General features: G+C 47.7%; 2 protein-coding genes across 5 annotated transcripts in view; one reads left to right on the top strand and one right to left on the bottom strand.

The window, feature by feature from the left end:
• Nucleotides 1-16546, bottom strand: part of LOC118512861 (RING-box protein 2) — a 35185-nt gene that overhangs the window by 17048 nt on the left and 1591 nt on the right. The gene's annotated exons all lie outside the window — the stretch shown is intronic.
• Nucleotides 1590-16157, top strand: LOC118512854 (facilitated trehalose transporter Tret1). Of its 4 annotated transcripts, XM_036057927.1 has the most exons (8): nt 1590-1824; nt 5660-6040; nt 6111-6416; nt 6486-6719; nt 12368-12493; nt 13214-13385; nt 13460-14359; nt 14429-16157. In XM_036057927.1, the coding sequence occupies exons 1-8, from the start codon at nt 1717-1719 to the stop codon at nt 14614-14616; spliced, it is 2415 nt and encodes an 804-aa protein (XP_035913820.1). In that variant the 5' UTR covers nt 1590-1716; the 3' UTR covers nt 14617-16157. The 4 variants fall into 4 exon arrangements, with proteins under 4 accessions (XP_035913820.1, XP_035913821.1, XP_035913822.1 ...); XM_036057928.1 differs by lacking the exons at nt 1590-1824; nt 5660-6040; nt 6111-6416; nt 6486-6719 and adding exons at nt 8816-9002; nt 11912-12124 and having other exon boundaries at nt 14429-15953; XM_036057929.1 differs by lacking the exons at nt 1590-1824; nt 5660-6040; nt 6111-6416; nt 6486-6719 and adding exons at nt 8827-9002; nt 11849-12124 and having other exon boundaries at nt 14429-15953.

Below are 16546 nucleotides of genomic sequence, written 5' to 3'. Positions count from 1 at the left end.
AATGCCATCGATCGCACTCGTCACCGACCAATCCGCCAAAAATAGAAACCAAACTCATCCCTCGCTCGCAAGCCCATTAACGACACCAAACTCGACATACAAAACGAGATCGCTCAGCCTGCTGCACGTGCTGCACTTCACGTTTGCTGTAGTGGGTTTTTTTTTCTTTCACTGCACGGGATGTTGATCTTCTTCGCTCCTTCTGGAACACACCAGAAAGCATCTCTCGTTGGGACGAAGAGACCTCCACAAGCAAACAAAAAACAAACAAAAACAAAAAAACCCGGCGCATAGCATAGCAAAAGAAAGATATAAAACACACCAGCATACGGGGCTCAAAACATGCATTGAGAGCATAGGAAATTTCCACTCACCACAACGAAACGCCGGTGCACCAACACAACCAGTGGAAAAGCGGTTGTCATGTTTTGCGATTATGTTGGAAGGGGGGGGGGGGGGGGTGAAGTAGGCAGAGCAGCCCCCGAACCATTTTCTTGTAGCTTTGCTTGTCCCCCAAACACACCGATCGTAGCAGAAAAATAAAACCACATACAACGACCGGGAGGTGTTGGGTTCATGCGTTGCCTTCTGCCTTTTTGCTGCCAATTTCATCGACCGACCCTTGGTGCTTGGTATTTGTCGGTGTGTGTGTGTGTATGGGGAGTTCCCAACAAACTTGAGCCCGTGTGTGGAATGCGGGTCGTGTGCGAAAAAACTGATCACTTTCTTACCTTCTCCTGCTCAAAGTTGGCGCAGTTGGTTGATGGTTTAGAGCAACGATCGATCATTGCAGCAACTACTTCACTGTGTGAGCACCTCCGCTGAGAGAGAAAACACACGCAAGCTCCCATTTTGTTGAGTAGATCATTTTTAGATTTTGTTCCCCAAAAGCCAAAATTCGCTTCGGTGACATTCAACATGAAAAGGCGGCGGCGCCACCCCCGAGCAGAAGATATCGCGCATGTGGGGTGGCCACCCCAAAACAACTTCTCGCACAGCTCGGTGCTCACCGATCCGATCGTGGACCGTAGCCATCCTTCAGGGGGGTTGTGGGTTCGCACCCCAAACCCAACGTACGTGTTGGTGAGCACTCACGGGACACTCAAAATGCGAACTCACGTCCATATAATCAGCGACAGAAATGCTATATAAGCGGGTTGAAGAATCGGTCGGCTTTTCAAACCTTATCGTCTCTATAAAACGCGCGCGCGAATTTTGCCGTGTTACTTTTTTCTTTCTCGCTGTTCGAATTTTAAGTCCGCACAGGTGAACGGTATCGTAACTTTTTGGTGTGGCACGTGCATGTGTGTGAGTGTTTATTTATCGTGCGCAAAGTCGTGCAAATTACATCAGCTGTTCGTAAGCGGGCCGCGGGAGAGGAAGCCTTGAGAAATTTGGGGGAAAAACGAAGCCGACGTTTCTGGAGCAGCATGGTCCAGTGAGTGGTGTTCAGTGGCTTTGGAACCTTAATCCAGCGTGAGCTTGAACCTTGAACAGGAATCGCAAGTGTTAGTGGAACAGTAGTGCAATCGGGTGCCCACCATCAGCCAAAGTGTCCACATTGGTGAGGTGCATCAGCAACGGCAGCGAGTGATCGGGTGAAAGTGAATCGCACAGTGAATCCCGCATGATTGACGATCGTAACTCGATCGAGTACGGTGTGTGATCGAGGAGCAGTTTGAAGTTTTGCAGTAAAGTTAAGTGAACGGTCACAAAATGAGTACCGGAGGTGGTGGTGGCAGTGGTGGAGGCGGTGGCAGCGGATCCGGCCCGATGGGTCGTATCGTCGACAAAATCAAGCGAACGATGACCAACGAAGGAGGAGTAAGTTGCACAGCGTGTGTGCAGTTCTTCTTTTTTTTTTTTGGGTCCACCGAGAATTCGAATGAAAAAAATAGAACTTGACCACCGTTGCCGCAACTCATCGGCAGTGAGCCAACACTGGCTGCTCAAAGATCAGTGAACGATCCTTCCAAGGTCCTCCGGCGGGGGTAAAGTTCGTAAGGTCTACACTCTACACTTGCTCTGCTGCACTCGCCGACAGCCACAATTTCCTTGTTGGCTGGGATTCCGCCCAGTTTTTGGTGGTGATCGAATTCCGACCGAGTGCTTACATGAACGTGTGTGTTGATGTGTTAGTGAGAGAAACTGTTTATGTCACAGCCGCGGTGGGCGGAAAAACAAAACTTCGCGGTGATCGCAAATTTTCTGACATTTTTGTCACTGTCCGCTAATCCTAAAAGCGAAGGTGGATGGATGGGTCGAACACCTTTCCCCCCCCCCCTCCTAAGCTAGACTTCCGCCATTCCTCTTCCTCCGTACGAAGAGCAGCCGCACGGCATTCGAACGAATTTAGACCGCCGGCGACAAATTCAGCGCTACCGCGGGCGTCGGTGGTCAATGTCAAGCAAAAGGTCGTCGCCGAAAACGGGTGGCAACGGGTACAATTGTTACAATCGCTGGTTGGGGATGGTGGGTGTTTTTTTGTGCAGAAAAAGAAAATGACACAGGCGTGTACAAGCGAATTTCAAGATGGAGACTTATACAAACGTTTGGCGTACAGCAAACGATTCGATCAAACGACGACGCCTTGGATGGATGTTAAGTGCTCAGGTTGTTGAAGCATTTAGACGACTTGTTAATATGAAAGTTCATAGCGCACAAACCTTCCCTTTGAAAAACGAATATCGATTGGCGGAACAACGGCTATTTATTATTTACATTTGGTTTTCCGTCACTTGCGACACATTCCATCACAATGCAAACATACCGCCTTTTTAATCAAGATAGTTTCAACCGCGTAAGGTCGTTCTAATGGTAACTTCCAGGTTAAATGCTCTGGCACAAAAAACAACAGGTGCTATGCAACAATAATTCCGTGCGATACGGCAAATTATCTCCCGGTGAGCAATGATCATGCACTAGTCTGACGAGGGCTACTACACGCGACAATTCTGTACCTGGACACGGAAGTTGGCCGAATGGCCCACGCTTTGCCCTTATTGTGTGCGTTCGGGACGGTGGTCTAGTTGATATCAGTCAGTTATATTTCCATGAAATTGTTTTCCAAACCACCTAACCCCGGTACGTACCTTTATGGCACGTTGCGTGCGTATGAGTGTGTGCAAAGTTAAACTGTGCATAATGCATGGTAGGTGCATCGACGATAATTGCATCTATCCATACTGCTTGGCACATGCCGTATGGCGCATGGCCAGCTGACAATGACAAGGCTCCTATTGTTTACTCGTTAGCAATTCTGAGAAATTATGATAAAAAACATTGTCCGGGGTTGTCCGCGTGGCGGGCACGGACCAGTCTGCGAGACACTTTAGTCACTATGTGCCACTAAGCTCAAAACCCCCTTGGAGGCACAATGACAGTAGGAGATCCCTAACACATCGAATCTGCTGTCAGAACCAGTGTCAGAGCCCAAGCGGAGACTTTATAGGAAGCGCTTTTTGAAGTTCAGAAATTAGAGTGTTCCCGAGGTTCTCAGGACCTTACAGACTGCTTTCTGATCCTGATGCCCATGCAGCTGCTTAGTTTGTATATTCTAAGATCTGTCTCAGCGATCAAGTGCTTCATTGTTTTCGGGTGACCCGTAGACATGTTAGGAGAGAGGTCTTTTCTTGTAAGCAAAATTATTTAAAAAAAAAGACAAAAACGTAAAACCTGATCGACGCAAGGTTCGACGTAGAAAACTCTGCTCCGGATCTTTTGACGATCTTGTAAGACGCACGATGCTCTGTTGATGCTGTCTATCACCTCCTTTCAGGTGACGAGCGTCTCGTATCTTTTGCGACTGCTAATTGCTGACGTATGTTCATTAGTACACAAACCGGGCAGCTCGCGCACACACACACACCAGCGAAGTAAATCGCAAATAAATTGGTGAGAACGAGACTGTGAGGTTGTCGGTAAATAAACGACAATCATTTTGCCAAACAAAATATATCATCTCTCTTAAGATACAGACGATCGTGTGAGTCTTGCGAAGCAAACAAAAATAATTAAGGAACGCACCGGTTGTTGTCCTTTAAACATAAATTTTGAACTCTCTCCTTGTTGCTTAAAGATTTTTGATGGGATTTGAGAAAAGGAATAAAATTCTACGGAACTACAACATCCCGTAAATGCTTTTTTTGCTTTAAATGATGTGTCTTTTGTACCCCTCAGGACACATGTGGAGCTATTTATATTTGCTCAACTTTATCGGAATGAGAATCACCTCTCTTCTTCAGATTTAACCGGTTACAGATGAATGAACAGATTGGGGTAGCGTCGATCTTCCGAAAAGATCTACCGTAACAAGCGAGCGTACAACATAAATGAAGTGTAACTGTACTGGTTACCGTCGAGACCGAATTGCGTCACGATATGAAAACAAAAACAGAAACGAAAGGCCGGCCAATCCACGAGCTGACGTAGGTTGACCCGGCAGCAACCAGCCTGGTGGCGTTTTGCATGTCAAATATAGTTTCACACACAGGCACACAGGTAAACTTACAACAAGGCGTAAGCACTTCCACTTCCCTGTGGCTTATCTACAACTAGTGGCGGGAAAGTAGGAACCCACGACAAATCGGAAGAAAAAAGAGGAACTAAAACTCGATGCAACCGGTCACAGCAAAACGTTGATTCTTTCCGCACCGGAAGGTCGATTTCTTCTGGAATGTTCGTGTCGGTTTCGTAGCCCAGGGTTGGCCGCTTCGGACGGCCGGGCACTGCAAGAGAGCGGGTTCAAAGAGTAAAACGAGGGCACATATTTATAGCAACGTGGAGAGTGGAGAGAGAGCGAGAGAGTGAAAAATATAAGGAAAATATTTATGCTAACAAATAAAGCATTGCCGATTGTTAAAAAAGGTAAACAAAAAAATTAAAAAGCGATCACACCAACACAAACATGGCCTCCAATTGTTCAACCACTGCAACGAAACGTGCAATAAGTGCAGCACACAGACTGCACAATGTGCAACAATTGTCCACATTTACATACCGGCGCCAGTAGAGCACGTGTACCGGTGTGCTGGCGTGTCGCTCGTACGATTGTAAATGGTCATTTAAAATGATAAACACCAATTAAACGCGCCACGTTTACGGTGACAATGTTTGTGCACAAAAACTAGCTTGATCTAGTTTTGAGCTCTTCGTTAGATGATTAATCTTGCCTTTTTGTTCGCTAATTTATGAAAGAATCGTATTATCTCGTGGAAAAATAAATATTTAATCATTTTGCCGTGCATTGCGGTTACTTTAGGCAAATATATAAGGACGGTAGCGCCACCTATGCGTGAGATGAGCTAACTACACATGTGGGAAATGTTTCGTGGTGAAATATTTCACGCACCGTTTGATTTTGAATGCATTTTTCCGGTACAAGGTGGGGAATACTGGATCAAGAGGAGTATAAACTTTCTTGAGCTGTCTTTTACGCTTCGGCAATCAGCATCTATCAAAGAACAAATAAATTCAGAGCACTTGTTTGTACTCTGATTTCCATAGCACGGTCAAACTAAACTCAAGCATTTGAAAATATGGCTCAGTATTGCGGCAAGTGAATTAGTGAGCGGTGGTAAAGGGAGTTTCATTCGAATTTTCGAACCCAGTGAAGCGCAAAGACCTTAACTTATTCGATTCCATTTCAAACGACTTCCAGGATGAGATCCGTGATCCACTGCAGTACGGCTATCAGCGTGTTAACACGGCCGAAGGATCGCTCTCCACCTCGACGACGGCAACCAGCCTGGACACGATCGTGCTCGACACCAACGCTGAGGATCTGGCCAGTGTACCGCCGCGCGCACAGCACCAACCGCAGCGAACATTCAGCCCGATCCTCGAGACGGACGATACGAATCCGTTCCTCGAGGCGGGTGAAAAAACCAAATCCAAATCGTCGCTCAAGAGTTCGCGCGTTTCGTTCGACCAGGAGGAGGACCGGTTCGATGAGGATGAGAACAGCTTCCGCAAGCAGCGGGAACACTTTCAGAAGCACAAAAGTCACAGCACATCCGAGCACAAGACACAGCTAATCAAGGTACGGCAGAAGCACTTACTGAGGAGGTAGAATATTCTTACTGATGTGATTTTTATTGCTTGCTTTTTAGGAACTCCGACACCTGCTAGCGACCGACAACCGAAGACAGTTCCAGGGCAAGAAGCATGTATCGCTCGATGTGAAGAGCGCCAAGGTGCTGGAGCAGCTTCTAAAGGCTTCCTCATCGTCGGACGATTTCGAGGGCCAGCGGAAAGAGTTTCAGGAGCGCAAACACAAGAGTCTCGATGCGCGGCACATTTCGTTCAAGTTCGACAAGGAACCGTCGCCGTCTAGCAGCGAGGAAGACTTTGAACCCTCCACCAGTCTGCTGCGGATTGATGCCGACATTACCAAGCCCGTCATCATTGACCTGAAGGTAGGGCGGCGATGGCGAAAAACAAGAATGTCTGAACCTTACAATGACCGCTCGTCTTTTCTTGGGTAGGATCTGGATTCGAGCGACGAGGAAGATTACATCAGCTCACGCAAACATTTCCAACAGTCCAAGTCGATGAGTACGGATTCGCGGAAAAGCATCCGCTTTCTGGAGATGGAAATGGGCACGAAGGAGGAAAACATGCGTACCGCTGTACCGTTCGTGCGACAGATTACGGAGGAGGGCAAACCGAAGCTGGAGGTGTACCGGCCAACCACCAATCCTATCTACATCTGGACACAGGTAGGTGTTAGGTTTTTGTTGTTGTTGAAAAGGATCATTTCAATATATACGGCATGGCGACAATGTTAGGAAACTGCACCAGAAAGAGTACATCTTCAGATGTCTATCAACTGCATGATGTGGCCCATCTTCCAAACGTCATAAACATCGGGTTAGCCATGGACGCGTGTTAAAGCGGGCAATCTTTGAGTCTGATGTGTACGCCACTCGACTGACCCAGACGGAGATGCAAATTGTGCCTCCCACAGTACGTTTGTTTATACCGATAAGGTGCACCGATCGACAGTGACGAAGATGAGCTGGCAGCAGCTTGTTAGTGTAGACAGCTTCGAGCGTGGCAGACGAATAAATATTCTGTGTGTCCCGGACAAATAGTCTACCAGCTAAAGGTTCACCAATTGCTGAGACCTAATAGTATGGTCCAAATATTTCAATATGAATTAATGATTGGTTTGACAAAACAGACGGATTGTATAATCACTTTCTTGATCCTCAAAGTCCTGATCGACGACTCCTAAGGACGATCCTTTTCGAGGATCAAACTCCTAGCAAAATAACTTTGGCAAACGCTCGAACCCTTACCTCTCCAGAGGTCATGGGCAACGGGACGCCTCCGGTCGGGAAGCTTCCAACATGCGGTGGTCTCGCCTTGCGAAGATTCTCCCGTAGGTTCGTTGCACACTATCATAGCGCCAACATTTGCGTCACTGATAATGGATGCTTCGTCGCAAATCCTTGCAGCGATTCCTCCCCCTGACCGAACAGGCGACCTTAAGCTGGCCATGTAATAAAAAACCGCTACTACCAGCAAAGATCGACGAGAATCCCGTTTGAGTTGTACGAGCTTCGGCTGGGAGCAGCTGTTGCCTACGTGATCTTATCATCCGGCCGGGGCTCTTCCGCGGGGCGTACGCTCTCGTTGTGCTTCGATGTGCGCGGAAAAAGCATCTTCTTCGATTGTTGTTATTGTCGGATCGTTCGCACGGATGTCAACAGCGTGCGAACGGGATAATTGCGGTTCTACTATCGGTTCAACCTCACAACTTCCAAACATTGTCAGACCACGGTGTCAGTGGTAGAGGATTTATTCAATAATTATTTAAAGCTTCAAAAATTAGAACTATTCTCTAGGATGCATCAATAGATCACTATACTATTCCCGGCACACTCGACTCAGTTCAAGGACGCTGGAAACGATTCCAACTTGGCATGGCACTTTATTTTATTCACCTTACCGGAATGATGGACACACAACGGCACTTCCATATCCGAGCCAACAGCCATTTGCTGCCCCCGAAAGCGTAAATTGTTCGACAGCTAATTAATCAAAACTATTCATAGCTACCTGTGTAGGGTGTGTGCACGCGCAACCGAGCCAGCTGGAATAGTAATCTCATCGCTGAACTGTTTCGGTTTTACGTTTTTTTTCCTCTCTTCTATTTCTAATGACTTATCGATAACCAAGCATCGATGCGTTTACCTTGCGGGAGAAAGAAAACGGGTGCGCATCACCACACTAACGGCGGACACGTGACGACCGACCGAATGCCATTTCGATCGATCGGTTCCCGGTTTGGAATTGGCACATTGGGATCTGCGATGCACCTTGACGTTGCGAACCGTCCTGGTGCGAGAGATAGTAGTGAGGAACGCACCTGAATGCAAAAAAAAAAACACAAGGGCATGTTCACAATCGGAGGTCATATTTTTTTTGCCGATGGCAAACTACCCTTTTCTGTTCCTGCTTCCGATACTTTTGCTGGAACGATGAATGAAAGGTTGGGAGTGCCCCGGGACATGCATCGGAACCATTGTGCACAGACTGAGTGCGCTTGATCGTAGTAGCCATTGCACGCGTTCGAATTTACAGTAGCCAGTAGTAGTAGCCTTTATTCATTGTTATGTGTTTTGGAAGGGGACCTAGCCGTAGTGCTGCTTATTTGTGGAAAGGGTAGCGAGTGAGCACATACACACACACACACACACGCTCGAAAAGGAATTTCCCTTCGTGGAAAAACATTCCTGCCGGGAGGAACTAACCGGTGCCACTATCTCTGTTGGACGGGAATCGGTCCAGTATAAAAAGCAGCTACCGATCGGTGCCATGGTTTAGTCGATGGTGAAACGCTCGCTACTGTGGAAAATTCGTGTAGTTCGAACGCCTCACCCCGCTGGGTCACAAGCTCTGACACGAGTGCGGTGTGGGTGGGAGTGCGTGAACGATCGATAGCAACCGATAGGTGATCCTTTCGTGAATCCGAGAAAGAAGGATCCTTCTTTACGGTAGGGAAAACTGCGAACGAGGAAAAAAGGGGTCCGTGTGTGTGTGTCTGGGTGCGTGTGTGTGCCTTAAAAGTACCAGGAAATCTTAAGTCGTGCTGGTGAGCTTAAAAAGTGCTAATTAATCGATGATCGTTTACCGCAAATCAATCGAACCGCTGATCTCTGCTGATGACGTTTGTGAGCTTCATCGAGCGCCCTCTATCGGTGGGAGACAAAACCACACTACACCAAATCACGTATTGCGAAGAACGATCACGTTTTGCCCTTTATCAGTAGCTGTTCCGATCATCTACGATTCAATGATGGGGAGCTCGCTGGCAGCAAATGTTTACAGAACAGTTTAGCAGCAAACGCAACCTTTGCTAGAGATTAATGCAAGCGAGCGATGCAAATACGGTAGTACCGATGATAGTGTCCGTTATGAAAATGGGAATGAAAAAAAAAAACAAGTTTAAATAGTTTCCACGCGCCATTCACCAAGCGGGAATGGATGTCTTTAACGCCGCTTCAAGGCTCTGGGAACGTAGTGCTAACATGCGGTGTGGCGTAAACAGATCCAGGCGTCGCATGCTCACCGCTCTCCTGTGGTTTCCCGCGATTTAGGTCGCATTTGAAACGGTGTCAAGATTGACCTCTCCTCCATTGATAACTGGTACTGCTGGCGGCTGTGCGTACATGCTTTTGATTAAGTGGTGGCCCAAATATGGCTTTAGAACGCTTTTCGTCACCAATGGTGGCATGGTGGTGGTGTATTTTTTGTTTCGACCTTTATTAATAGCCAACCGCCGCTTCTAGTTACGTCGATGGCCGGAAATAATCATACACGCGTGTGAATTTGAGGTCCGTGCATTAAAGACGTGCACTTGAAATGGTTGTGTCTGTTGGGTCGTAAATTTAATCAACACATATTAATCGTTTCAGAGCGATGAAACGTCCTGACGACCGGGAACTTTGATGTGTAAGCTAGGAGCAGTTCATAATTAAATGATGTCTCCTGAATATGTGCCGCGTAAATTGGAAGGGGAAGACTTGGCCATCGCTTGTCTTAGTTGTCCTGGTTATGTGAGTCGTTTCAATGTCAATGACACAGTACATATTTGTGATTTTTGAAATCGTCAAACGACCCGGAAAACTCACGTCCACGATCCGTTTCCATTGGTTGAATTAGAGCAAGCGCAACTTCACACACTGCATTTGGTTTTGCTTCCAAGCGCACAGATGGAACTGCGGGATAATTATATCCGGAAGCGTGAGGAAGAGCCAGAAGGAAACTGGACATAACACATTTTGCCGTTTACGAATGCGTCCACATTGCGTCAGTGTACGTGGGATGTGCTGCGAACGATACTGGCTGTTTCCGATATCCTTTCGCTTGCTGAGGACTGTGCTGGCTGGCTGGTTGCTCAGTAGTTGTCCGTTCGTTACAGCTGTGTGATTGCCCATTTTCAAATGGATTGAGTGTGATCCTGGCTGAGATAATCTTATCGTGAAATAGAGCTTAGCCATCGTCTTCAGAATAAAAGTTCCAGCTTGGACGGAATATTTTTGGACGATTTAAATCCCGTGTGCTTAGTTTGCGCCTTGAGGGTGCGCTTGTGTGTGTGTGTGTATATCCTTGCATTAGCCCACCATTTACTGTCCAATGTTGGAAAAGCAAGTACTGTGTGGAAAGCTGGTGATGGAAAATTTTGCTACAGCGGACAGGAAAACTTCGGCAGTATCCGACCGGACGGTGGCGACCGTGGCACTCGTAGTATCACCGGGCGAACCGCGGGACGATGGTCACAGGCTGCCGATGGCAACGGTCGGAATGGTGTGTGTTTGTCTACCGGTTGGTTTGATTTTTGGTTGCGATAGCACTTGTTTTTCTTCAAACTCAAATACACAGGACATATGTTCGGTTTGGGTATTATAAGGACAGTATGGCATCCGGTCAAAGTGAGTTCGGGCTTGGGGCATCTCGATTCATCGGTATTCTTCACTCAGATAGGCAACATAGTCAGCTAATTAGACTTTGAACCGTTATTTAAACCTCAACTAAATTCTGCTTCAAACCATGATGGAGTTATTCCCAATTCGTTCGAACCAATGAGCCGGAGAAAAGACTATAGTGCAAAGTAGGACCAACTGAAATCGGGGCCAAACACGAAAGGAAGCGGAAGTCGCGGTCCGGGCATACAAACTTCGCGTTTGCATACAGGGATGGGGCAATGACGTTGATAACGTGAACCATTGATTTGCCTACTCGACATCCCCCTCCCCACAGCATGTGTGCTTGTGTCAGTGTGACCACGACACCCGTCTCAAGGGTGGGTGGGTGGCGGACTTGAGCCAGCAATTGGGAAAATCGTTTCGATTTAGTTTGCTCCTTGACGAATAGGGGAGCAGATGAAAAAGAAGTCCACCATGCCGTTTGCGGCTTCCTTGTCTGGAGTGACCGGAACATTATCATCAGCAGTGGTGATGAGTTCCCCGTTCCATCCTTTTTCGCCACTCGACTATCGCGAACTTGTGTGCACCGATGCTGGGGCTGGATGGATGGATGGATGGGGACGTAGAGTTCCAGTAACAAGCTGGGGAGACCAATCGAAGCACACCAACACCAGCACGACAGCAGAGTTCCAGCGGCAGGATGCTGCGATTGCTACATATTACGCGTACTTATCGGCCGCACACACGCGGAACCACCGTTCGGCGTGTTCACACACTGGATTTGGACCCGAGCCGTACCAGAGCGGTTCCGCGCGCGCACACACACGGACGGACTGACGGACGGACGGACGTCAGAGTTCCAGAGCAGAAGCTGTCCAATGTGTTACGGGGGTTTTTCCTTGCCGATTCTTTAGGTTTTCCTTCCTCCATTTTGTGTGTGTGTGTGTGTTTTGTTTTCGTGTGTTGTGCGATTTTAGAGGTGCGAAGAATTGCGTATCCGGTACCGAAGAAACCCCGACGGAACGAAGACATTCCCGTGCCAGTTTGAAGTGTTGTCGCGAAGTTAACATTGCAGCTGGTGGTGCAAAACAGACGGCTGCAGCATGGTGAAGATTTTGATGCGTGCCGACACCCATGTGTCGTTCACGGTGCCCGCCGAGGAACCGGTCGCCAAGTGCACCTTATCGCAGGTTTAAAGCCAATCTTCTTCTATTCACCTTTCAGTGCACATCAAACCACAAATCCATCTCCGAAAAGAACTCGCCTGATCCACGCTCTTCTGATTAACCCTACCATGTTCAGTGCTCAGTAGCACTCAAAGCATACTTTGGTGACAACAGTCGCCATGCCAACCGAAATGATCATCTTCATCGTGCTCAAGAAAACGGGTGTGTACTTATACTACCTTTATTCTGCTTGGGTGGATTTTCAAGGTACTGGCCGCCCTGTCGGTGTCGCTCGGATCCATGGTCGTTGGATTTTCATCCGCGTACACCTCACCCGCCCTGGTATCGATGAAGGATCGCAACATTACATCATTCGAAGTGACGGACCAATCGGTAAGTAAACTGCGCTTCAAACGCGAAGGCCCAAAAGGTCTCGATCATCTTACACACGTGCAGGTCGTCCCCTCTTGTTGATCAAAAGCGCTCTTCACTTCGCTCTAATCAGCCAAAGGCATCATCAGATCATCGCGGCTAACAATCCGATAATCCGTAACTGCTTGGTTAGCCTTTATACATTAAAATAGTCAACAAAACGTTCCTCGGCTGGAGAGGCGGACCTAGTTAGGGACTCATTAAACGTGGAAGCGTCGGGTTGGAATACAAAAACAATCAATAAATAAATTGTTGATTGTTATGCCTACGATGGCTGGTGCCGACTGTCTCATGCAATACTGCTCCACGCGTTGTTTATAAAAGTTAATAAGAAGTGCCTGATGGCGCTAGTACACACGCTTCATAAATAGGAAGGGCTTTTCTTACTCCACCGGACCCTCCAACCCAAGCGCCGAGGAAACAATGGACGGGAAGGATATTTTTAACCATCCCAATATTGTACCTCATCCACATCCTTCTGTGCCATTCGTCCAATTCGTCCGGGCCGCATTGCGCTCGCACGAAAGACAAAAACAAACAAATCCTTCCCCATCCTTTCCGACTCCGCCGCGCGGTGGTGATGAATTCGGCAAATTCGCCATCATCCACGTCATACGAGATGTCGCAGTTCAAGGTTAAAGCGTTTCATCTTCATCTTTTTCATCCCATCCAACTCTCCAGGGCTCGTGGGTCGGTGGTATTATGCCGCTTGCCGGTCTGGCCGGTGGCATTCTCGGTGGACCGATGATTGAGTATCTGGGGCGCAAGAACACCATCCTGGCGACGGCAACACCCTTCATCATATCCTGGCTACTGATCGGTTGTGCTACCCACGTGGCAATGGTCCTCGTCGGTAAGTGTCCTGCAGAGCTTGCTATATTGAAACCACATTTGAACCTCTCATTTGTTGGACCTCTCATTTTACAGGTCGTGCCCTATCCGGTTTGTGCGTCGGTATTGCTTCGCTATCGCTTCCGGTCTATCTCGGCGAAACGGTACAACCGGAGGTTCGCGGCACACTCGGTCTCCTGCCAACGGCGTTCGGTAACATTGGCATTCTGCTGTGCTTCGTCGCCGGCAAGTACCTGGACTGGTCCGGGCTAGCGTTCCTCGGTGCGGCACTGCCCGTGCCATTCCTGATCCTGATGTTCCTTATCCCTGAGACACCTCGCTGGTACGTGTCACGCAACCGGGAGGAGCGTGCCCGTAAAGCCCTGCAGTGGCTGCGCGGTCGTAAGGCGGACGTGGAGCCAGAGCTGAAGGGTATCTCCAAGTCACACCAGGAAGCGGAACGACACGCGTCCAAGAGTGCGATGCTGGATCTGTTGAAAAAGTCCAACCTGAAGCCGCTGCTCATCTCGCTCGGGTTGATGTTCTTCCAGCAGCTGTCCGGTATTAATGCGGTCATCTTCTACACGGTGCAGATCTTCCAGAGTGCCGGTTCGACGATCGACGAGAAGCTGTGCACGATCATTGTCGGTGTGGTGAACTTTATCGCAACGTTCATTGCGACGATACTGATCGATCGGTTGGGCCGCAAGATACTGCTGTACATCTCGGATGTGGCGATGATCATTACGCTCATGACGCTGGGCACGTTCTTCTACATGAAGAATAATGGGGACGATGTGTCGCACATCGGTTGGTTGCCGTTGGCTGCGTTCGTCGTGTTTGTGGTCGGTTTCTCGCTCGGCTTCGGTCCGATTCCGTGGCTGATGATGGGTGAAATTTTGCCCGGCAAGATTCGTGGTTCGGCTGCATCGGTTGCGACGGCGTTCAACTGGAGCTGCACGTTCGTGGTCACGAAAACGTTTGCTGACATTACGGGTAAGCGATTTCTTGCCGAAGAGATGAGCTGGCGAATGGAGTTTAATGGCTTTATTTCTCGTCCTACAGCTTCGATCGGCAATCATGGTGCGTTCTGGATGTTCGGTTCGATCTGTGTGATCGGTCTGATGTTCGTGATCGTGTACGTCCCGGAGACGCAGGGCAAATCGCTCGAGGACATTGAGCGCAAGATGATGGGCCGCGTGCGGCGTATGAGCTCGGTCGCCAACATTAAGCCACTGTCGTTCAACATGTAAGCAGGGTCGGTGGTGCTGAGATGTTGCCCGGCGTTCGCGCAGTGCTCTCCGAGGAATTTCTAAGGTGTCCGGGAGATTGCGTATGGCACAGCTGGCACCCGGTAGTGAGAGCGCAGCATACAAGTACTAGAATGTGATATGATCCAATAGATTCTGTTTTGCCGCCAGTGGCAGGATTTACTCGATTTCGTTTGTAGGTTTTTAGCAAGCATCCAATCCAACGATCTTCGTTCTTTCCCTCTCTCTTCCTCTGTATTTTATTTTGGTTTCTTCCGAACAGTAGGATGTATGTGTACAAGAGGGAGCTTCAAATTTTAAACCAAAAAAGCGCAGGGCACTATTAGGTACTAGTGGTAGTTGTAGAGGTAGCACAGACACAAGACATACATGTTCCAATCAAATTGGACACTTCAGCTTATAGATGCTTGACACAGGGGAGTGTGGAATTTATTCACCTCCCCTCAAGAATACTTCCGGATGCGTGCTGTTTTCAAACCTGGACTGCATTCGCGGTGCTTCTAAAGTAATTTTTTAATGATCGATCGTAAGTTTAGCGTGCCAGACGCGGGTGCAAAACAGAACCTTTTAGTCTAGAAGAATATTAGAGTCTACCAGTCAGAGAGATAGAGAGAGAGGAGGGAGAGTGCTGTGAACATTCGTTCGTTCTGCCTTTGATATTGACGCTTTAAGCGACAAACCGGAGAGGTGGCGAAACATTTTAAAACTCACAGAAAGAATGAGCGTGCATGAGAGTGTAGAAGGAATGACAGGGTTTACTATTTTTTGGATTAGTTATTATAGAAAACATTTAATGCTTTAGTTTACAGATGAATATGTTCTTCTTCTTTAATGCAAAAATGTTTGTTTTTAAACGATAAAGTAGGAAGAGCGGTGGCAAAAACCCGGCCCCGTACCTTCCCGAGAGTATGCGAATGTATATAGTGTACGAGACAACACACAACACTGGTAATTAAATTGGAACACAGAACCTATAAAAATTGCACACAAATACCATAAGGCCAACCATTTTGTACCAGCTGGTGGGATATATAAAATTTAACCTGAACATGACACCGTGCGAGAACGGGAGAATAGATTCACTTGCTTTGGTGAACACGTCGTGGTTCGAATCTCGAGTGCGCGCACGCCGAAGGATGTTAATAATATTTATTGCAACGCATCGCATCGCACAACACCCGCGCATGGATAGGAGAGCATGGGTTTAAGTTTGTCTAATGTTTTGTTTCCCAATCTTGAGATTAGAGCTGCGATGCGCACATCGAATATTGATTTGAATAAAGGAAGAAACGAAAACCCGTAATCAATTTGCTAAGAAACAAAGGATTCAATCGCGATTTAATGGGTGGCAAAAGGGGGCACATTCTTGTTCATACATGTGCCAACGGCTACGTTTTATGAGTTCTTATTTAGCTAGAAAAGATTGCTTTCGTTTGCGTTTCGTGCATTAGAAAATAATACACGGCATATTTTGGTAATCCGAACAGAACAAAGGAAAATAAAAAAAAAATTATTAAACTGTAGCCTCTTGCGAGTTGCTTCTGGGGATTCATTGGATCAACCTAGCCTTTGGATCAACCTAGCAGCTATAAGGATCCTTCCGAGGATCGTCCGATCCGATACGCTTCTGTGCCGCCTTTCTCACTCGTCGTTTGGCCACCCCGGGAGAATACCACAGCTAAGTGTGCGTGTGTGTGTGGAATGTAACTGATTACAATAAGAAAAATGCACACACACACACCACACTCATACATGCTCACTCATCCTTCTATAACAAAAAAGTAAAAAATAAACTCCCCGCTTTCCGCTCACACCGACACACGCTTGCTTAAGCAGTTATGGCAACTCGATCGATTAAAGGTATTATAAGAAGCAGAGAAAAGTCCTCGCACGGGGCCGTGTTCCGGGCCAG

This window comes from Anopheles stephensi, chromosome 3, assembly GCF_013141755.1.
Source record: "Anopheles stephensi strain Indian chromosome 3, UCI_ANSTEP_V1.0, whole genome shotgun sequence".
Taxonomy (NCBI): domain Eukaryota; kingdom Metazoa; phylum Arthropoda; class Insecta; order Diptera; family Culicidae; genus Anopheles; species Anopheles stephensi.
Note: the sequence above shows the minus strand (reverse complement) of the source record. Positions and strands in the feature narration are given on the sequence as shown.

Bases quoted from the DNA above. Each gene is read 5' to 3' on its own strand.
- LOC118512854 (XM_036057927.1), top strand. From the start codon at position 1,717: ATGAGTACCGGAGGTGGTGGTGGCAGTGGTGGAGGCGGTGGCAGCGGA. The intron at 6,041-6,110 runs GTACGGCAGAAG...CTTGCTTTTTAG, and splicing joins ACAAGACACAGCTAATCAAG to GAACTCCGACACCTGCTAGC. The intron at 6,720-12,367 runs GTAGGTGTTAGG...TGGATTTTCAAG, and splicing joins CTATCTACATCTGGACACAG to GTACTGGCCGCCCTGTCGGT.